General features: G+C 58.8%; 2 protein-coding genes across 2 annotated transcripts; both read left to right on the top strand.

Moving 5' to 3' along the window:
- Nucleotides 1-3,768: 3,768 nt before the first annotated feature.
- On the top strand, nucleotides 3,769-7,861 carry LOC142057362 (tubulin alpha-5 chain-like). Its single transcript, XM_075093235.1, has 4 exons — nucleotides 3,769-3,945; nucleotides 6,112-6,334; nucleotides 6,473-6,621; nucleotides 6,794-7,861. The coding sequence occupies exons 1-4, from the start codon at nucleotides 3,772-3,774 to the stop codon at nucleotides 7,763-7,765; spliced, it is 1,518 nt and encodes a 505-aa protein (XP_074949336.1). The 5' UTR covers nucleotides 3,769-3,771; the 3' UTR covers nucleotides 7,766-7,861.
- A 1,758-nt stretch (nucleotides 7,862-9,619) lies between these two features.
- LOC142057363 (tubulin alpha-5 chain) lies at nucleotides 9,620-14,108 on the top strand. The gene is made up of 4 exons (XM_075093237.1): nucleotides 9,620-9,724; nucleotides 11,414-11,636; nucleotides 12,133-12,281; nucleotides 12,490-14,108. The coding sequence occupies exons 1-4, from the start codon at nucleotides 9,722-9,724 to the stop codon at nucleotides 13,459-13,461; spliced, it is 1,347 nt and encodes a 448-aa protein (XP_074949338.1). The 5' UTR covers nucleotides 9,620-9,721; the 3' UTR covers nucleotides 13,462-14,108.
- The last annotated feature ends 346 nt before the right edge of the window (nucleotides 14,109-14,454 follow it).

Below are 14,454 nucleotides of genomic sequence, written 5' to 3'. Positions count from 1 at the left end.
GACCATCTCTATCTACTCCAGTCGAAGGGTGAGTGAGGTGTGCCCAGAGGGCCCTTCCTGGCCTTAACAAGACATGCATATCTTAAGGAATGGCAAAGGGAGCATTTCCTGCCCATCTTCATGCTGTGCTAGAACATTTCAGGGTTGCAAAGTATGTCCCAGATGATGACATGCTGGAACTGCAGCAGCAATCAGACGTGCACTGCTGGGCCATCATCAGAAGCAAGCTATGCTTTAGGCACCCTGCACAATGGCTCGCTGGGATACTGCTGGAGCAGTCGAGCATCACACGGGACTTACTTAAACTCACATCTGCAAGATACAGTCAAGCCCCATGCTTTCAACAGACTCATTAGTTTCACCACTCACTGTTGTCTGCCCTGTGTTAACACAGAGCTGCCTTTCTGCTTTGAGAAGGTTGTGATCACAACTCACCCAGCAGCAGAGCACTGCTGGTTCTCCGGGCTTACCAGCCCAGCAGCTGGGTTTGCTGCCTGAGTCCTCGGCCAAGCAGGAGGAAGTGCTTGGCCATACGGGGCTCTGGGAGCCGTGAGAGCTGAAGGAGCTCCCTCATGCCCAGTTGCTCCTGGGATCAGGCTGCTGCTGTATCATCCAGTGCAGCCGCTGCTGGAGAGCAAACCGCAGAGAGGACTGACAGGCTGGAGGTATATCCGGGCTCCTCCACCTCCTTGCTGAATCATGCTGCTAAGACGATTATGGGCAGAGCAACTGTGCAAGGAAGGAGTGAAGGGTAAGCAGGGCAGTCACAGATGCAAGCACTTTGGGAAGCTCCTGTCTGTGGTTAAAGACACAGACAGGAGTCCTGTTCCTGAAGCACACCTCATCATCCATTGCTTGCCTTCTGCCCCTCCAAGCCAGGCTTGAAGTGGGAGGCACGGGGCTTCCTCCCTGAATCCAGAGCACAGCTATGGTATCTTCTACTTTCCAAAGAGAGCTGTGTCCCCCAAGGGACCTGTCACACTGTTGGCTCTGCCTGGAACAGCCTGGGCGAGGCTGAGATCTGAAAGGTGGGAACAGTAGTACAGGCTTTCCTCAGTGAAGGTGGGGGGATGGGACCGGGGTGTGGATGGGGTATACCAGGCTGGACTCTGAACAGGGCATCTCCTCCCCAGTTTTAGCTCTGGGTGGTTTTAGGTGAGACGGACCTTAACTTATTTCTGGAAGTCAGCTGTCTGAGGGGCTTTGTTTGGGTAACTGCAAGCTCTGCTGACAGTGGTTCCTGTACCAACAGCAACACCTTTCCTCTGGTGAGAAGTTTATTGGACACTAAAAAAACCCAAAACCAAAACAACCAAACTTTCATAATAATTTGTAATGAAAAGCTTTTTAGTGCAAGTGTCTGCTCTTGATGGATGCATTGCATACCTGCAATACATTGTGCTGCCTCCCCGTCCTCACACGCGTGTCTGAGAGCTGGCAGCGTGCAACACCACAGGTACCTCTGCCCCTGGGATATCTTCAGTCTGTTTTTCCTATTCTTCCACCAAGAGGTGGTTGAATTCTGACTTCACTAGCCTAAAATTTTGCCTTGTTTGCTTTTTATACCTCTCTGGGTGCTGATGCAGGGTGCAACTTTGTTCTGAGCAATGGCAAAAATGTCTCCCAAGCAATTCTTGCAACTTAGTGATTTCTGATGTGGTCTGAAAACATTTGCAGGGTCTTCTTAGACATATGGGTAGCATCTCTGAGAGAGGGGTCACCTCAGGACAAATCTTCCAGCTAGAGTGATCTCAGCCTCTGCTGTGTGCTTGCAGGCTGCTGCTACTGGCATCTGGCAGGCTGCTGAGCAGTTAGGCACTGACAAGACACAGGCCATTGGTGCTCCCTGGATTTAGCCAGCTGTTCTTAAGCATTTCAGAAAAGCTTAGACATCTGTTTGGGCTTTTCAGATCAGAGGTACATGGAGATGCGTAGCTCAGAATGACTCATGGCTCTCCTGCCAGTCATTGCTGCTGCTCATTCAACATAACAGCATCTGAATTGTTATTTTCACTGTGAGCATGCATTTGCAGCAATAATGAATCAGGGACATTTCACACTCAGTTCTCTACCAGAATGGTATATAAACAGATTCAGGCATCTGTTGCAGAAATATCACATCATTTTACACCCTGAGGTGCCACCAGATTGTCATACAAGTCTTCCGAAGTTGGGTGAACCACGCAAGCCTTGTGCGGCTGCCTGAAATGCTGCTCACTGCCCAGCTCTGATGCTTGTGCTTCCAACCACTGCTGCAAAGCATTCATGCTACAAATGCCCCAGAATTAATTGGCACCATGCAAGTAAGGAGGGTGCTTGGAGGCACAAAGTCAGAAGTGATGCTTTGGCATCCAGCATGCATTTCAGCAAGCAGCCTGGCAAAGATTTTCATGGGGAAAGATGATCCCCTTCACACCAATCCTATTCACGCCAGTTAACTTCCAGGGCTCAAATTTTGATGCCTCAGTGCTACCAATTATTCTCTCACTCTCATGGACTGTCTGCATCAGCATGGTCTGTGTTATCCTGTGATCTCTGAGGTCACTCAAAGGAAATTTATACCACAGGGAGGAGTTTAGGCATTTGCAGAGTTATCTAGTCACCACAGCATCCTGTCCAGGTTCGCTCACAACCTGGGGCATCTCTGTGGAAAAAAACCTTTTCCCACCAGCTTGATTAAAGCCACTCTGATCATTTGGCTCAGCCATTTCTGCAGGTCTCAAAATGTGTTGCTTAGACACCGGCACAGGCTTCACAGCAGTACCATTGCTTTCAGTCACTTTACACATCTTCATCAGTGAAGGTGACACTTTCCAGGTGACTCAGCCACAAAGGAAGGCCGTCACTGGTGGATAATTTATGTCCAGCTTTCAACTTTTGGAGAGAGCTGAGAGATGACAGCACCTTTCAGTGAAAACTCATTAAGTTGGAGGGCTCAGGCAGAGGCAGGGCTGGTTCTGCATGGCGATGGATGCTGTGAGGATTTTGGAGGGGAGAGGAAAGGATGGACATGTTATTCATCTAGCAAAGCCAGACATCAGTGAAGTGACCACAAAGAGACTCCAATAACTCCCCTTCGAGGTGCTCCAAGCTTTCCCCACCCTCTCCCTAGACATTTCATAATGCTTTGTGAAATCAGATCAAAACCATGGAGGTAAAGCAGAACCAGGTTGAAGAACCCATTGGCAGGCAGGGCTTTCAGACACCATCATGGGGCACAACTGTCCTTGAAGGGCTTCTGGCAAAGGACAGGACAGAGTTTTCCTGCTTTTCCTCACTGATCTCCAAAGAGGCCGGGAAAGCTTGTGCTTGTCTCTGAAGTCTTTTCTTTGCCCGCATTTTCTCCAGAAATTTTCCTGGGTGTTCCTTGGGGGGTCTTGGATGGCTGGCAGAGACTCAGCTCCGTGCTTGCTCAGGGTTTACATCTGCATCTCCGCCCACCGGGAGGGAAGACATGGGCCGGGTTCTCTGCTGACTTCCCCTCTTCAGCAGCCTAAGTCTGTCCCGGGTGATGCCTGGATGGTGCCTTGCACCAGCAGGACACCCAGCAAGGACGCGGCATCTCTGCTCCTCAGCAGAAGCCCCTCTGCCAAGACAGGCAAGCGTGGCAAGACCAACCTTTATGCCCCCATGCCCTTCCCTCGAGAGGACGCCCGGGTCTCCCGTGGCCTCTGCGAGGCAGGGAGCGGCGGGGCCCGGGGGATGCTGATCCGCACTGGCTCCTCCGATGCACCCAGCCGGCTGCCGGGCAGCGCAGCCTCATTTACGCAAATGTATGCAAATATGCGCAATGCACGTAGATGTGTGCAGAGGCACGGAACAGCTTCGGGCGGGGCGGCTCACCCGGGTGCCGCCCCCGGTATAAGGCGGCGGCGGCGCGGCCGTCCGGGCGTGCGGAGCTGCGGCAGCGCGGGCAGAGGCAGGTCGTGCGGCGGCGGCATCATGGTGAGTGCCGGCCCCGGGCTGCCCCCTCCCTCCGGTCCCGCGGGGCGCTCCCGGGAGTGGGGGGGGCCCCGGCGGGGCACCCCGCACCCCACCACCTCCCCCCCCGGAGCAGGCTGCCACCCCCAGAGCTTCACGGGGCCGCCCCTGGGAGCCCGGAGGTGCGGGCAGCTGGCGGTGGGAGTATCCCCTGTGCTTGCCCTGCCTCTGCCCGGCTTCAGCCTTTTCTGAGCTGCTCCCTCCCAGGCGCTCGGCAGCCTCCCGCCTTTGAGCATCCCCTTGCACCCATCTGACACGTCCGAGGCAAGGAGGCCACCCGCCGTGTGCGGAGACTGGCCTTTAGACTGACCCTCTCACCTCTCCTCCCTTTCAATAGCCACGGTTCCTGCCCATCTGCCGTGGTAACATCTCTAGCTAGGGCGAGCGCACCCACTCTGCCAGCCCCCCACGCTGCAGATCCACAGCTGAGCTTCGGGAGCAAGCTGTGGCTTCACCTGCTGCCCTGCACCTCGGCTGCCAGGGGCCAACTCACGGGTGGGCATCGCTGTGGGTGAGCCTCCGGGCTGCCCTGCCGCCGTGGTCCTGCTCTGGCTCCTGAGCTCTCCGGTGCAGCCGGAGAGCATCCCAGCCCCAGGGTGCCCGGGCACCCTGCCTGCTGCCCCAGGGGACCACGCTTCCTGTCCTTCCTGAGCCAGACCTTGCCGTGAAGAAGGCAGAGTCTGCTGGCTGGTGACCAGCGCGGCTGTGTCCAGGGCGCTGCTGGGCTCTGCCCAGCCTACTGTCAGCGCTGGGTCCCACAAAGCCAGTCCTGGCTGCTGCATGTTGGTGGGATGAAATGCAGTGACCAGCATAACCCTCTGCCCCTCATGCTGATTTGCAAGGCCCTTGGCCAGGGAGGAGTCCTTTCTCATCTCTTCTTTCTTGTTGCCATCCAGAGGTGCTTGCAGCTGCATCAGTGTGTGCTGTGCACTTCTGCTGAGGATCCTGGAGTTTCCTCAGGACCTACTGTTGGCTCCTTCTGTTACAAAACCTTTATGGACGTACTAGGAGGGCTAAGGGGGAGTGTCACTTTCCTGCTGTTTGCACCTCAGCAGGAAAGGTGGGGAGATGGACTTCTGGCTCTCAACGTGGGTTTCAAGAGCTTATTTTTCTGTCATCCCTCGCTGTCACTGCTGTCTCTGAAATACAGCACTGAAAGCACCCTAATGCACAGAGCCAGGACTTGCTGCGACCTGTGCAACTTCCTCAGATGGCAATCGCTGCTGTGCTCCTAAGCACAAAATGGCTGGCTCCACCATCTCCCTTCCAGCTGACTCACAGCGGGGCACCCAAGGCTCTGGAAATCCGGTTTGGTTTGGGTGCTCCTCTGCCTCAGTTGTGCCTGATGATGCATCCAAGTCCTTGACAACAGCAGGGCTGAGGCAGTGAATATTTTGATTATTCCTGAGAGGGCTGCAGCCTCTGTGATGCCTTACCTGGAGGGAGCAAGGCTGCAGAGCCCACCTCAGCTTTGCCTTTCCTGAGGGACACAAGGCTGCCCCTAAAGCCCTGAGGTAGGGGACTCTCCCACCTCAGCCTTTCAGTTCAGTTAAGAAGTGCAGCTAATGCTTCTTCCTTCTCCAAAGCCAGAGAAGCCAAGCCCCAGAGCACGGCAACCATTCACTGCTGCAAATCCCCTCCCTTGCTGGGCACCCATCCTCAGTGCTGTCACCTCCTCAGCTCCCAGCACCTGGGTGATGCTCTGTCACCTCATCCCGCAGCCCTGTTGTTGGAGTAGAAACAAGGGGCCATGCCAGCTGCTGCAGGGCTCCAGCGCTTAAGCCAAGCGGGTGTTTGGGCAATGGGGAAGGTGCTCACCCTAGGTGCTTCCTAGGGCTGCGGGTGGGGGCACTCCAGGGAATGTGCTGGCAGGGTGTCCCTGGCTCCAGCCGATGGGTCTTCATTTCCCTGGGTCCCTGAGATGGACAGTGCAGTGGTGGGAGGCAAAGCATCATATCTGGGAGAGGGCAACAGACTGGGATGAACAAAAGGCACCCATGCTATAGAACAGTGTGTCTTGCACAGACTGCTGAGGGCCTGGGCTGCCCTGGCTGGACCATGCACCTCACTGCCTGCAGCGATTGCATTTGTGGTCCTGGCCAGGATCTGACCCTGCTTCCCCCTCCCCAGCGCGAGTGCATCTCCGTCCATGTCGGTCAGGCTGGTGTCCAGATGGGCAACACCTGCTGGGAGCTGTACTGCCTGGAGCACGGCATCCAGCCCGACGGGCAGATGCCCAGCGACAAGACCATTGGTGGAGGCGATGACTCTTTCACCACCTTCTTCTGTGAGACCGGGGCTGGGAAGCATGTCCCACGGGCCATCTTCGTGGACCTGGAGCCCACTGTGATTGGTGAGTGCCCTCAGCTGTGCAGCAATGGTAGTCACTATCTCTGGGATCACTGCAGGACACTCCCTAGGGTGGTCCCAGCCACCTTTCCTCAGGAGAAGCCAGTTAAAATATCTCTGACACTGTGATAACCTCTTCTAGACGAAGTTCGGGGAGGAGTCTACCGCCAGCTCTTCCACCCTGAGCAGATGATCACTGGCAAGGAGGATGCTGCCAATAACTACGCCCGCGGGCACTACACCATTGGCAAAGAGATCATCGACCAAGTGCTGGACAGGATCCGGAAGCTGGTAGGTGACCGCAGATGGGGGACCTGTCCCCCTGGGTTGGGCTCCAGCATCCTTCTGGGGTGGGAGGATGGGGTGACCTGGGAGAGATCTGTGGCTGCCCAAGCAAAAGTGTGAAACTTCCCTCCGGCAAAGTCAGTGCTTGGAGGAAGCTTACTTGGTTCTCTCTGTGCAGGCTGACCAGTGCACAGGACTCCAGGGCTTCCTCGTGTTTCGTAGTTTTGGAGGCGGCACTGGCTCTGGCTTCACCTCCCTGTTGATGGAGCGACTCTCCGTTGACTATGGCAAGAAGTCCAAGCTGGAGTTCTCCATCTACCCTGCACCACAGGTCTCCACTGCTGTGGTGGAGCCCTACAACTCCATCCTCACCACACACAGCACACTGGAGCATTCAGACTGTGCTTTCATGGTGGACAACGAGGCGATCTATGACATCTGTCGCAGGAACTTGGACATCGAGCGCCCAACCTACACCAACCTCAACCGCCTCATCAGCCAGGTTGTCTCATCCATCACGGCATCACTGCGGTTTGACGGGGCCCTGAATGTCGACCTGACTGAGTTCCAGACCAACCTGGTGCCCTACCCTCGCATCCACTTCCCCTTGGCCACCTATGCCCCTGTGGTTTCAGCCGAGAGAGCTTATCATGAGCAGCTGTCAGTGGCCGAGATCACCAACTCCTGCTTTGAGCCGGCCAACCAGATGGTGAAGTGTGACCCTCGCCACGGCAAGTACATGGCCTGCTGCCTGCTGTACCGCGGGGACGTGGTGCCCAAGGATGTCAATGCTGCCATCGCCACCATCAAGACCAAGCGCAGCATCCAGTTTGTGGACTGGTGCCCCACGGGCTTCAAGGTGGGCATCAACTACCAGCCACCCACAGTGGTGCCGGGGGGGGACCTGGCCAAGGTGCAGCGTGCCGTCTGCATGCTGAGCAACACCACAGCCATCGCCGAGGCCTGGGCTCGCCTGGATCACAAGTTTGACCTGATGTACGCCAAGCGAGCCTTTGTGCACTGGTACGTGGGTGAGGGCATGGAGGAAGGGGAGTTCTCTGAGGCACGGGAAGACATGGCCGCTCTGGAGAAGGATTACGAGGAGGTGGGCCTGGACTCCTATGAGGACGAAGAGGAGGGCGAGGAGTAGAGAGGCCCCTGCCAAAAAGGACTGTGCTCCTTCCCTGCGTTACCCGCAGAAACCCTTTGCAATAAATCATTTCAGAGCCTCCGTGTTGACAACTAACCCCCCAGCCGTATTGGTTTCTTGCCAGGTCAGGTGTGTGGTGAGTGCTTCAGCTGTGCTGCTGGTGCTGCTATGCTTCCTCCCAGTGCTCTGATCTAGCTCTGGCTTGCTCTCCACACAGGTAAGAGCTCCATAGCGGGGGACTATGGCCAGGACACATGGCATGCTCTGGGGAAGTGCCCAAGCATGTCTATCCAAGGGATGCGGAGTAGTCCTGGTGATGTGGTGGGAGAAACACCTAGCTCAGGCATGGGGTTGTCCATCTGAGAGTACATCTGCCCACTCCCCACCTGTCTGTGCCATCCCCCTGGGGTACGTGGCCCCACTTTTCCTGCCCTAGCTCATCTTCTGTTGGCCCTGTGCTGACTGCTCTCTCTGCCCTGCGGTCAGGAGCCTGAACATCAGCTCCTGGCTCCACCTGCAAAGGGGAGTTTTCTGTTACCCATTATCCAGCACGCTGGGTCCAGAGATTAATTTTCCCTGCTTACCACTAATGCTCCAGCTATATTGACCCATAGGCACTGTCCTCCCCTGCCCTCCTCCTCCCGGCATGCACCCATGTCAGCTGGAGGGGAAAGTATGAGCCAGCACTGGGCTGTACCGATTCCTGGAGCACAGCCAGGTGCTCATCCCACTGCACAGGGCTCCTGGCACTCTTCCCCATGCCCATGACCAGAGCCCCAGGCTCAGACTGAGCTGTGCCTGCTGCTGTGCCAGGGCAGGAGTTGCTGCCCCTCATCCTGGGCACTGCTCTGATCCCACTACAGAGACACCTGACTGCTGCCAAAAACATGTAGGAGTTGGAACTGTGTCCTGTTCCTCTTTTCTTAAAGATTATCCTGCATCTCTGATCCAGAACTGCTGCAGAGGGTCACAGCAGTGCCTCCTGGCATGCTCCTGGGCAGCAGAGCCCCATCCCCGTGGGCAGGGATAACTGTGTGAACCCATGCCCTGGCAGCAAGGACAAGGCCCTCTCCCTGCTGCACACAGCATGCAAGGCTGGGGCACTGCACTCTGCTTCTCCCCCAACCAGCAGCCAGGCTGGTGGTTCCCACATCCTCAGCAGCAGGACCAGCCCTGGCCCCAGCAGGGAAGGCTGTGCTAGCCAGTGTTCGCATGGAGGGGCTTCTCTGAGGGTAGTCACAAGTCATTAAGAGCAAACTGGCTGCAATGACTTTTTTTTTTTTTTTTGCGCATCTGGGCCAGCCTCCCAGCCCAGATTTGTCATGCAGACCTTCAGTCTCATGGAGGTAGGGAACTGCCTGCCTGTCACCACCGGGAAGGAAGGACAGCCCTTGGCCAGAGGTGTACAAACAGTTAATGGCAGAGGGAGGTTTGAAGGCACCCTGATCTGCAGAGCCTGACTTGTTTCTCTAATGTGTTTCCCCTCCTTTCTTCTACTCTAGAGGCCCAGGTGGCCTCGGGGTGTCCCTAGTTCCCCGGGACCCTGCAGTGCGGGGCAGCTCGTGGCAGAGCAGGGCAGGGGCTGCTGTACCTGCCCCGGCTCCCCATCCTGGTGGCTGACCACCACCCGTAATCCCCGGGGGCTGGCGCCCAGACCCCCTACCCACAGCCTGCCTCGACGCCTCCGGCTTCCCTCCCAGCAGAGGAGGAAGGGCAGCCCCGGCCCCCTGCACCCTGGGGTCCCTCTGCAGCCGAGAGGGACCCAAGCAAGCTCCCGCTGCCCCCGAAGTGGGTACTCCCGCCCCGCATGCAAATGTACCCAAATGAAGGGGCGTGACGGTAATAGGCCCCTCCCACCTATAAGAGGGCGCTGCGGTGGGGATTGCAGCAGCCGCAGCTCCGCGCCGAGCTCCGCCGCACCGAACCGCCGGGAGAGCCCGGACCCCCAGCCGCAGCATGGTGAGTACGGGGCGGTGGGGCGCACGGCGGGCACGGCGGTGGGGAGGGTCCCGGCAGCCGCTCCGGGCCACCGGGACGGCGGAGCCACAGCGACGCGCCCCCTTCTTCCTCGCCGTGACCTTGGGCAGCCCCACCGGCCCCTGCCCGGGGACAGCCATGCCCCCCCCGCCCCCGCCGCTTCTGCCCGCTCCCCGATCTCCCCGACGCCGCCACGGGGGCGCCTGGGTCTCCCCGTCTCCGCAGCGCGGAGCGGGGGTGCTGGGGATGGAGGGGAGTGACCCCTCCGGTGGGGAACGGTGCCCGTCCCGGACGGACGTGGACAGCTGCCCGGGGTGGAGGCGTCAGCCGGGCACCGGGGGCCAGAGCTGGACCTCGGCGGGGCTCCCCCCGCGGCAGCGGGCGCCCCGTCGGGGCTGGCGGCGGAAAGCGGGCGTGGGGGTCCCGTCCCGTCCCGCGGGGGGTCTCCGCAGCGGCGGAGCGGGCCGGGGCCGCTGTCCAAACCGGGCCGTGGCCGCTGCCCTCGCCTGGGGCCGGGGCTATATTTAGCGGCTCGGGAGGGGGACGAGGCCGTGCCAGGAGGCGCAGCGCCCGCCCGCCCGCCGCAGCACCGACCGGGCTCCGCCGGAGACCCTGCCTCGGGCAGCCCTTTCCCCCCGTTGGGCTGAGGCTGCCCGGGCACTCCCGGAGGAGGCAGGAGTCCTTGTGCTCCCCCCACCGCCATCCCCCCGGCGCTGGAGCAGGGCACGGTCCCCATCGCTGCTCAGAGCACTGTGCGGTCGGGGAACGCGGCAGCAAAGAGCCCTGGGGACCCCTAGGCTGAGTTGTGGTTTCCTGCCCGGGGGACTAGGGAGGCCGGGACTAATGGAGCAGGGAGGCTGGAAGCAGCAGCGTGGAGGTGCTGGGGCTAGTGGAGGGGGGGATGCCAGGGATAAGGGACCAAGGATGCTGGGGCTAATGGAGGAGGGATGCTAGGGATAGCAGAAGAGGGATGCCAGGGCTAGGGGACCAAGTATGCTGGGGCTAGCAGAGAAGGCATACTGGGGTTAGTGGAGCAGGCCTGCAGCTGTGGGATGGGAGTGCAGAAGGCACACGTCTAGCTCAAAGCCCATTCCCTAGCACTTCTGTCTGCACGGGTTTTGCAGCACGGGTTTGGGACTGCATAGCCCAGGAAGTCTCTGTGCTGCCTCAGAGAGTGCTGGGCTTCACCACCAGCCCTCCCCTGGCTGCCACCCACTGCCCCTGCATCCCCAGAGCCCCTCACTCCAGGAGGAGTCTGGCTCTAGAGCAGCAAGCATGGGGGTTCCCCTGGGCTGGCTGCACCTCATGAGTTAAGTATGTACCTCCATCAGCTCAGCACCTTTCTGGGGTGCTGTGGCATGGGGTAGGGGCTGAGGCTGCCAGAGAGCCTGTCAGCATGGCTGGGGCAGGGGAGCTGGGCCAGGGTCTGCTCCCCACACTGCTGAAGGACCAGGGTCCATGGGACTGGTGGCCCTCAGCAGGGGCTGGCAGGAGGGATGCCAGAGCTGCCTCCCAACCTGGCACAGTGCCTGTGCATGGCCAAGGGCAATGACAGCCGTGTGGGGCCCCTCAGGGGCACACAGGAGGCCACCCAAAGGAAAATGTACTCCCTGGGGCCACTGGCCAGAGCAGTGGCCAGGCCAGGATCTGACCCTGCTTCCCCCTCCCCAGCGCGAGTGCATCTCCGTCCATGTCGGTCAGGCTGGTGTCCAGATGGGCAACACCTGCTGGGAGCTGTACTGCCTGGAGCACGGCATCCAGCCCGACGGGCAGATGCCCAGCGACAAGACCATTGGTGGAGGCGATGACTCTTTCACCACCTTCTTCTGTGAGACCGGAGCTGGGAAGCATGTCCCACGGGCCATCTTCGTGGACCTGGAGCCCACTGTGATTGGTGAGTGCTGGAGTTTGCACAGCCTGGGGTATGCCCCTGGTGGGGTAGCAAGCAGCTGGTGCTCGTGGTCTGCTGGCAGTATCCTGCAATCAGGTTCAACCTGAGGGCTCTCCTTTCCTCAGGAGAAGCCACAAAACCAGCACCAGCTTTTGTTCCTGAAGTGTCCTAGAGGCAGCAGTGCTGGTAGTCTCTGACACCACATGTGCACAGAAAGAAACCGGCCCAACCTGCACAGCAGCTGCCGCTGTGCTGCCGCACCTGTGGACAGGCAGCTCCGATGGGTGGTAGAAGCTGAGCTCCTGTGAAGGGAGGTGTCAGCCACCTCCTTCTGCCAGAGAAACCTGATGCTAGTGGCGGCCCTGCTGACGTGTGGGTCCTTGGCTGTGTCCGAGGCAGGCAGAGCTGGGAGGAGGGCGAGGGATGGGTGCTCAAACCCGCTTGGTGGTTGGCTCAAACCAACAGCCTGTGCCAGACTCAACCCTCTGCTCTCTCCTAGATGAGGTTCGGGCTGGAATCTACCGCCAGCTCTTCCACCCTGAGCAGCTGATCACTGGCAAGGAGGATGCTGCCAACAACTACGCCCGCGGGCACTACACCATTGGAAAAGAGATCATCGATCAAGTGCTGGACAGGATCCGGAAGCTGGTAGGTGACCGCAAATGGGGGACGTGTCCCCCTGGGCTGGGCTCCAGCATCCTGCAGGGGATCAGAACACACTGCAAGCCCTGCTGCGCCCCAGGAGGGCTCTGCAGCTGCCCATGGCAGGGATGGACCAGGTCCTGAAGGACTTTTGAACAGTCAGATGTTACAAGGAAATGCATCTCAGAGCAATCTTGTGTATCTCTCTCCACAGGCTGACCAGTGCACAGGACTCCAGGGCTTCCTCGTGTTTCACAGCTTTGGAGGCGGCACTGGCTCGGGCTTCACCTCCCTGTTGATGGAGCGACTCTCCGTTGACTACGGCAAGAAGTCCAAGCTGGAGTTCTCCATCTACCCTGCACCACAGGTCTCCACTGCTGTGGTGGAGCCCTACAACTCCATCCTCACCACACACACCACCCTGGAGCACTCAGACTGTGCTTTCATGGTGGACAACGAGGCGATCTATGACATCTGTCGCAGGAACTTGGACATCGAGCGCCCAACCTACACCAACCTCAACCGCCTCATCAGCCAGATTGTCTCATCCATCACGGCATCACTGCGGTTTGACGGGGCCCTGAATGTCGACCTGACTGAGTTCCAGACCAACCTGGTGCCCTACCCTCGCATCCACTTCCCCTTGGCCACCTATGCCCCTGTCATCTCTGCAGAGAAGGCCTATCATGAGCAGCTGTCAGTGGCCGAGATCACCAACTCTTGCTTTGAGCCGGCCAACCAGATGGTGAAGTGTGACCCTCGCCACGGCAAGTACATGGCCTGCTGCCTGCTGTACCGCGGGGACGTGGTGCCCAAGGATGTCAATGCTGCCATCGCCACCATCAAGACCAAGCGCAGCATCCAGTTTGTGGACTGGTGCCCCACGGGCTTCAAGGTGGGCATCAACTACCAGCCACCCACAGTGGTGCCGGGGGGGGACCTGGCCAAGGTGCAGCGTGCCGTCTGCATGCTGAGCAACACCACAGCCATCGCCGAGGCCTGGGCTCGCCTGGATCACAAGTTTGACCTGATGTACGCCAAGCGAGCCTTTGTGCACTGGTACGTGGGTGAGGGCATGGAGGAAGGGGAGTTCTCTGAGGCACGGGAAGACATGGCCGCTCTGGAGAAGGATTACGAGGAGGTGGGCCTGGACTCCTATGAGGACGAAGAGGAGGGCGAGGAGTAGAGAGGCCCCTGCCAAAAAGGACTGTGCTCCTTCCCTGCGTTACCCGCAGAAACCCTTTGCAATAAATCATTTCAGAGCCTCCGTGTTGACAACTAACCCCCCAGCCGTATTGGTTTCTTGCCAGGTCAGGTGTGTGGTGAGTGCTTCAGCTGTGCTGCTGGTGCTGCTATGCTTCCTCCCAGTGCTCTGATCCAGCCCTGGCTTGCTCTCCACATAGATAAGAGCCCCTGGGGCCACTCCCTGGAGCCATGTCATGCATTCCACCCCACTCACTGCCCCAGCCAGTGGTGGGTACTGCTTCCTTGTCTTGTATATGACCCCATGGTATATGGCCCTATGTTGTATCCTGGAGCCCAGGGGAGCAGATTTAGCCTGAGCAGGAAAAAGTCCACAGCTGCTGGCACTTCTTCCAATGTGCAGCCAGAGGGTAGATGGGCTCATCTGGAAGGAGAGTGGTTGGAGTAGTGGGAGCAGCCTGGCACCCCAGTCCACGTGGCTACAGTGTGGGATGAAGGGCGTGCCTGGCTCTGTGGTGCAGGGGTTGCACCCCACATGGGCATCCAGCGCAGCATGAACCCCTGCGGCTGCTTTTCTGCTGTGTTGTGGTGAGAGGATTAAAGGAGGGGAATGCTCCCTATGAAACTGCTTGACTGCATCTCTTTTTTTTTTAACCCCCTTCCTCAGGCAGCTCGAACACCACATGTCCCAGTAAGCCTCTCTAGCCAAGGGTGGTTATGCCAGCCCTGGGCTCTGCTTGCCCCCACCAGAGCAGGGCTATTGCCCCTTCCTCCCGCAAACTCCAGCAGCTCCCCAGCCTGGGCACACACCTCCCTCTCCTTGGGCAGCTGAGAAGCTCTGCCTGTACTTCTGCCACCGCCTGCCTGCACTGTGCCGAGTGCCCAGCCCCGGAGGCTCTGAACAGCAGTGCCTGGCTCCAGCTGCAGAGTTGTGTTAACTCCCATTAGGAGCACACTGGGGCCAGGGATTAACTTT

Source organism: Phalacrocorax aristotelis, chromosome 5 (genome assembly GCF_949628215.1).
Source record: "Phalacrocorax aristotelis chromosome 5, bGulAri2.1, whole genome shotgun sequence".
Classification (NCBI taxonomy): Eukaryota; Metazoa; Chordata; class Aves; order Suliformes; family Phalacrocoracidae; genus Phalacrocorax; species Phalacrocorax aristotelis.
Note: the sequence above shows the minus strand (reverse complement) of the source record. Positions and strands in the feature narration are given on the sequence as shown.

What these genes read in the sequence shown, in the direction of transcription:
- LOC142057362 (XM_075093235.1), top strand. Translation starts at nt 3,772, where the DNA reads ATGTATGCAAATATGCGCAATGCACGTAGATGTGTGCAGAGGCACGGA. An exon ending in CGTGCGGCGGCGGCATCATG is followed by an intron (nt 3,946 to 6,111) that starts GTGAGTGCCGGC and finishes CCCCCTCCCCAG; the next exon opens with CGCGAGTGCATCTCCGTCCA. An exon ending in CCTGGAGCCCACTGTGATTG is followed by an intron (nt 6,335 to 6,472) that starts GTGAGTGCCCTC and finishes AACCTCTTCTAG; the next exon opens with ACGAAGTTCGGGGAGGAGTC.
- LOC142057363 (XM_075093237.1), top strand. An exon ending in CCTGGAGCCCACTGTGATTG is followed by an intron (nt 11,637 to 12,132) that starts GTGAGTGCTGGA and finishes GCTCTCTCCTAG; the next exon opens with ATGAGGTTCGGGCTGGAATC. An exon ending in TGGACAGGATCCGGAAGCTG is followed by an intron (nt 12,282 to 12,489) that starts GTAGGTGACCGC and finishes CTCTCTCCACAG; the next exon opens with GCTGACCAGTGCACAGGACT.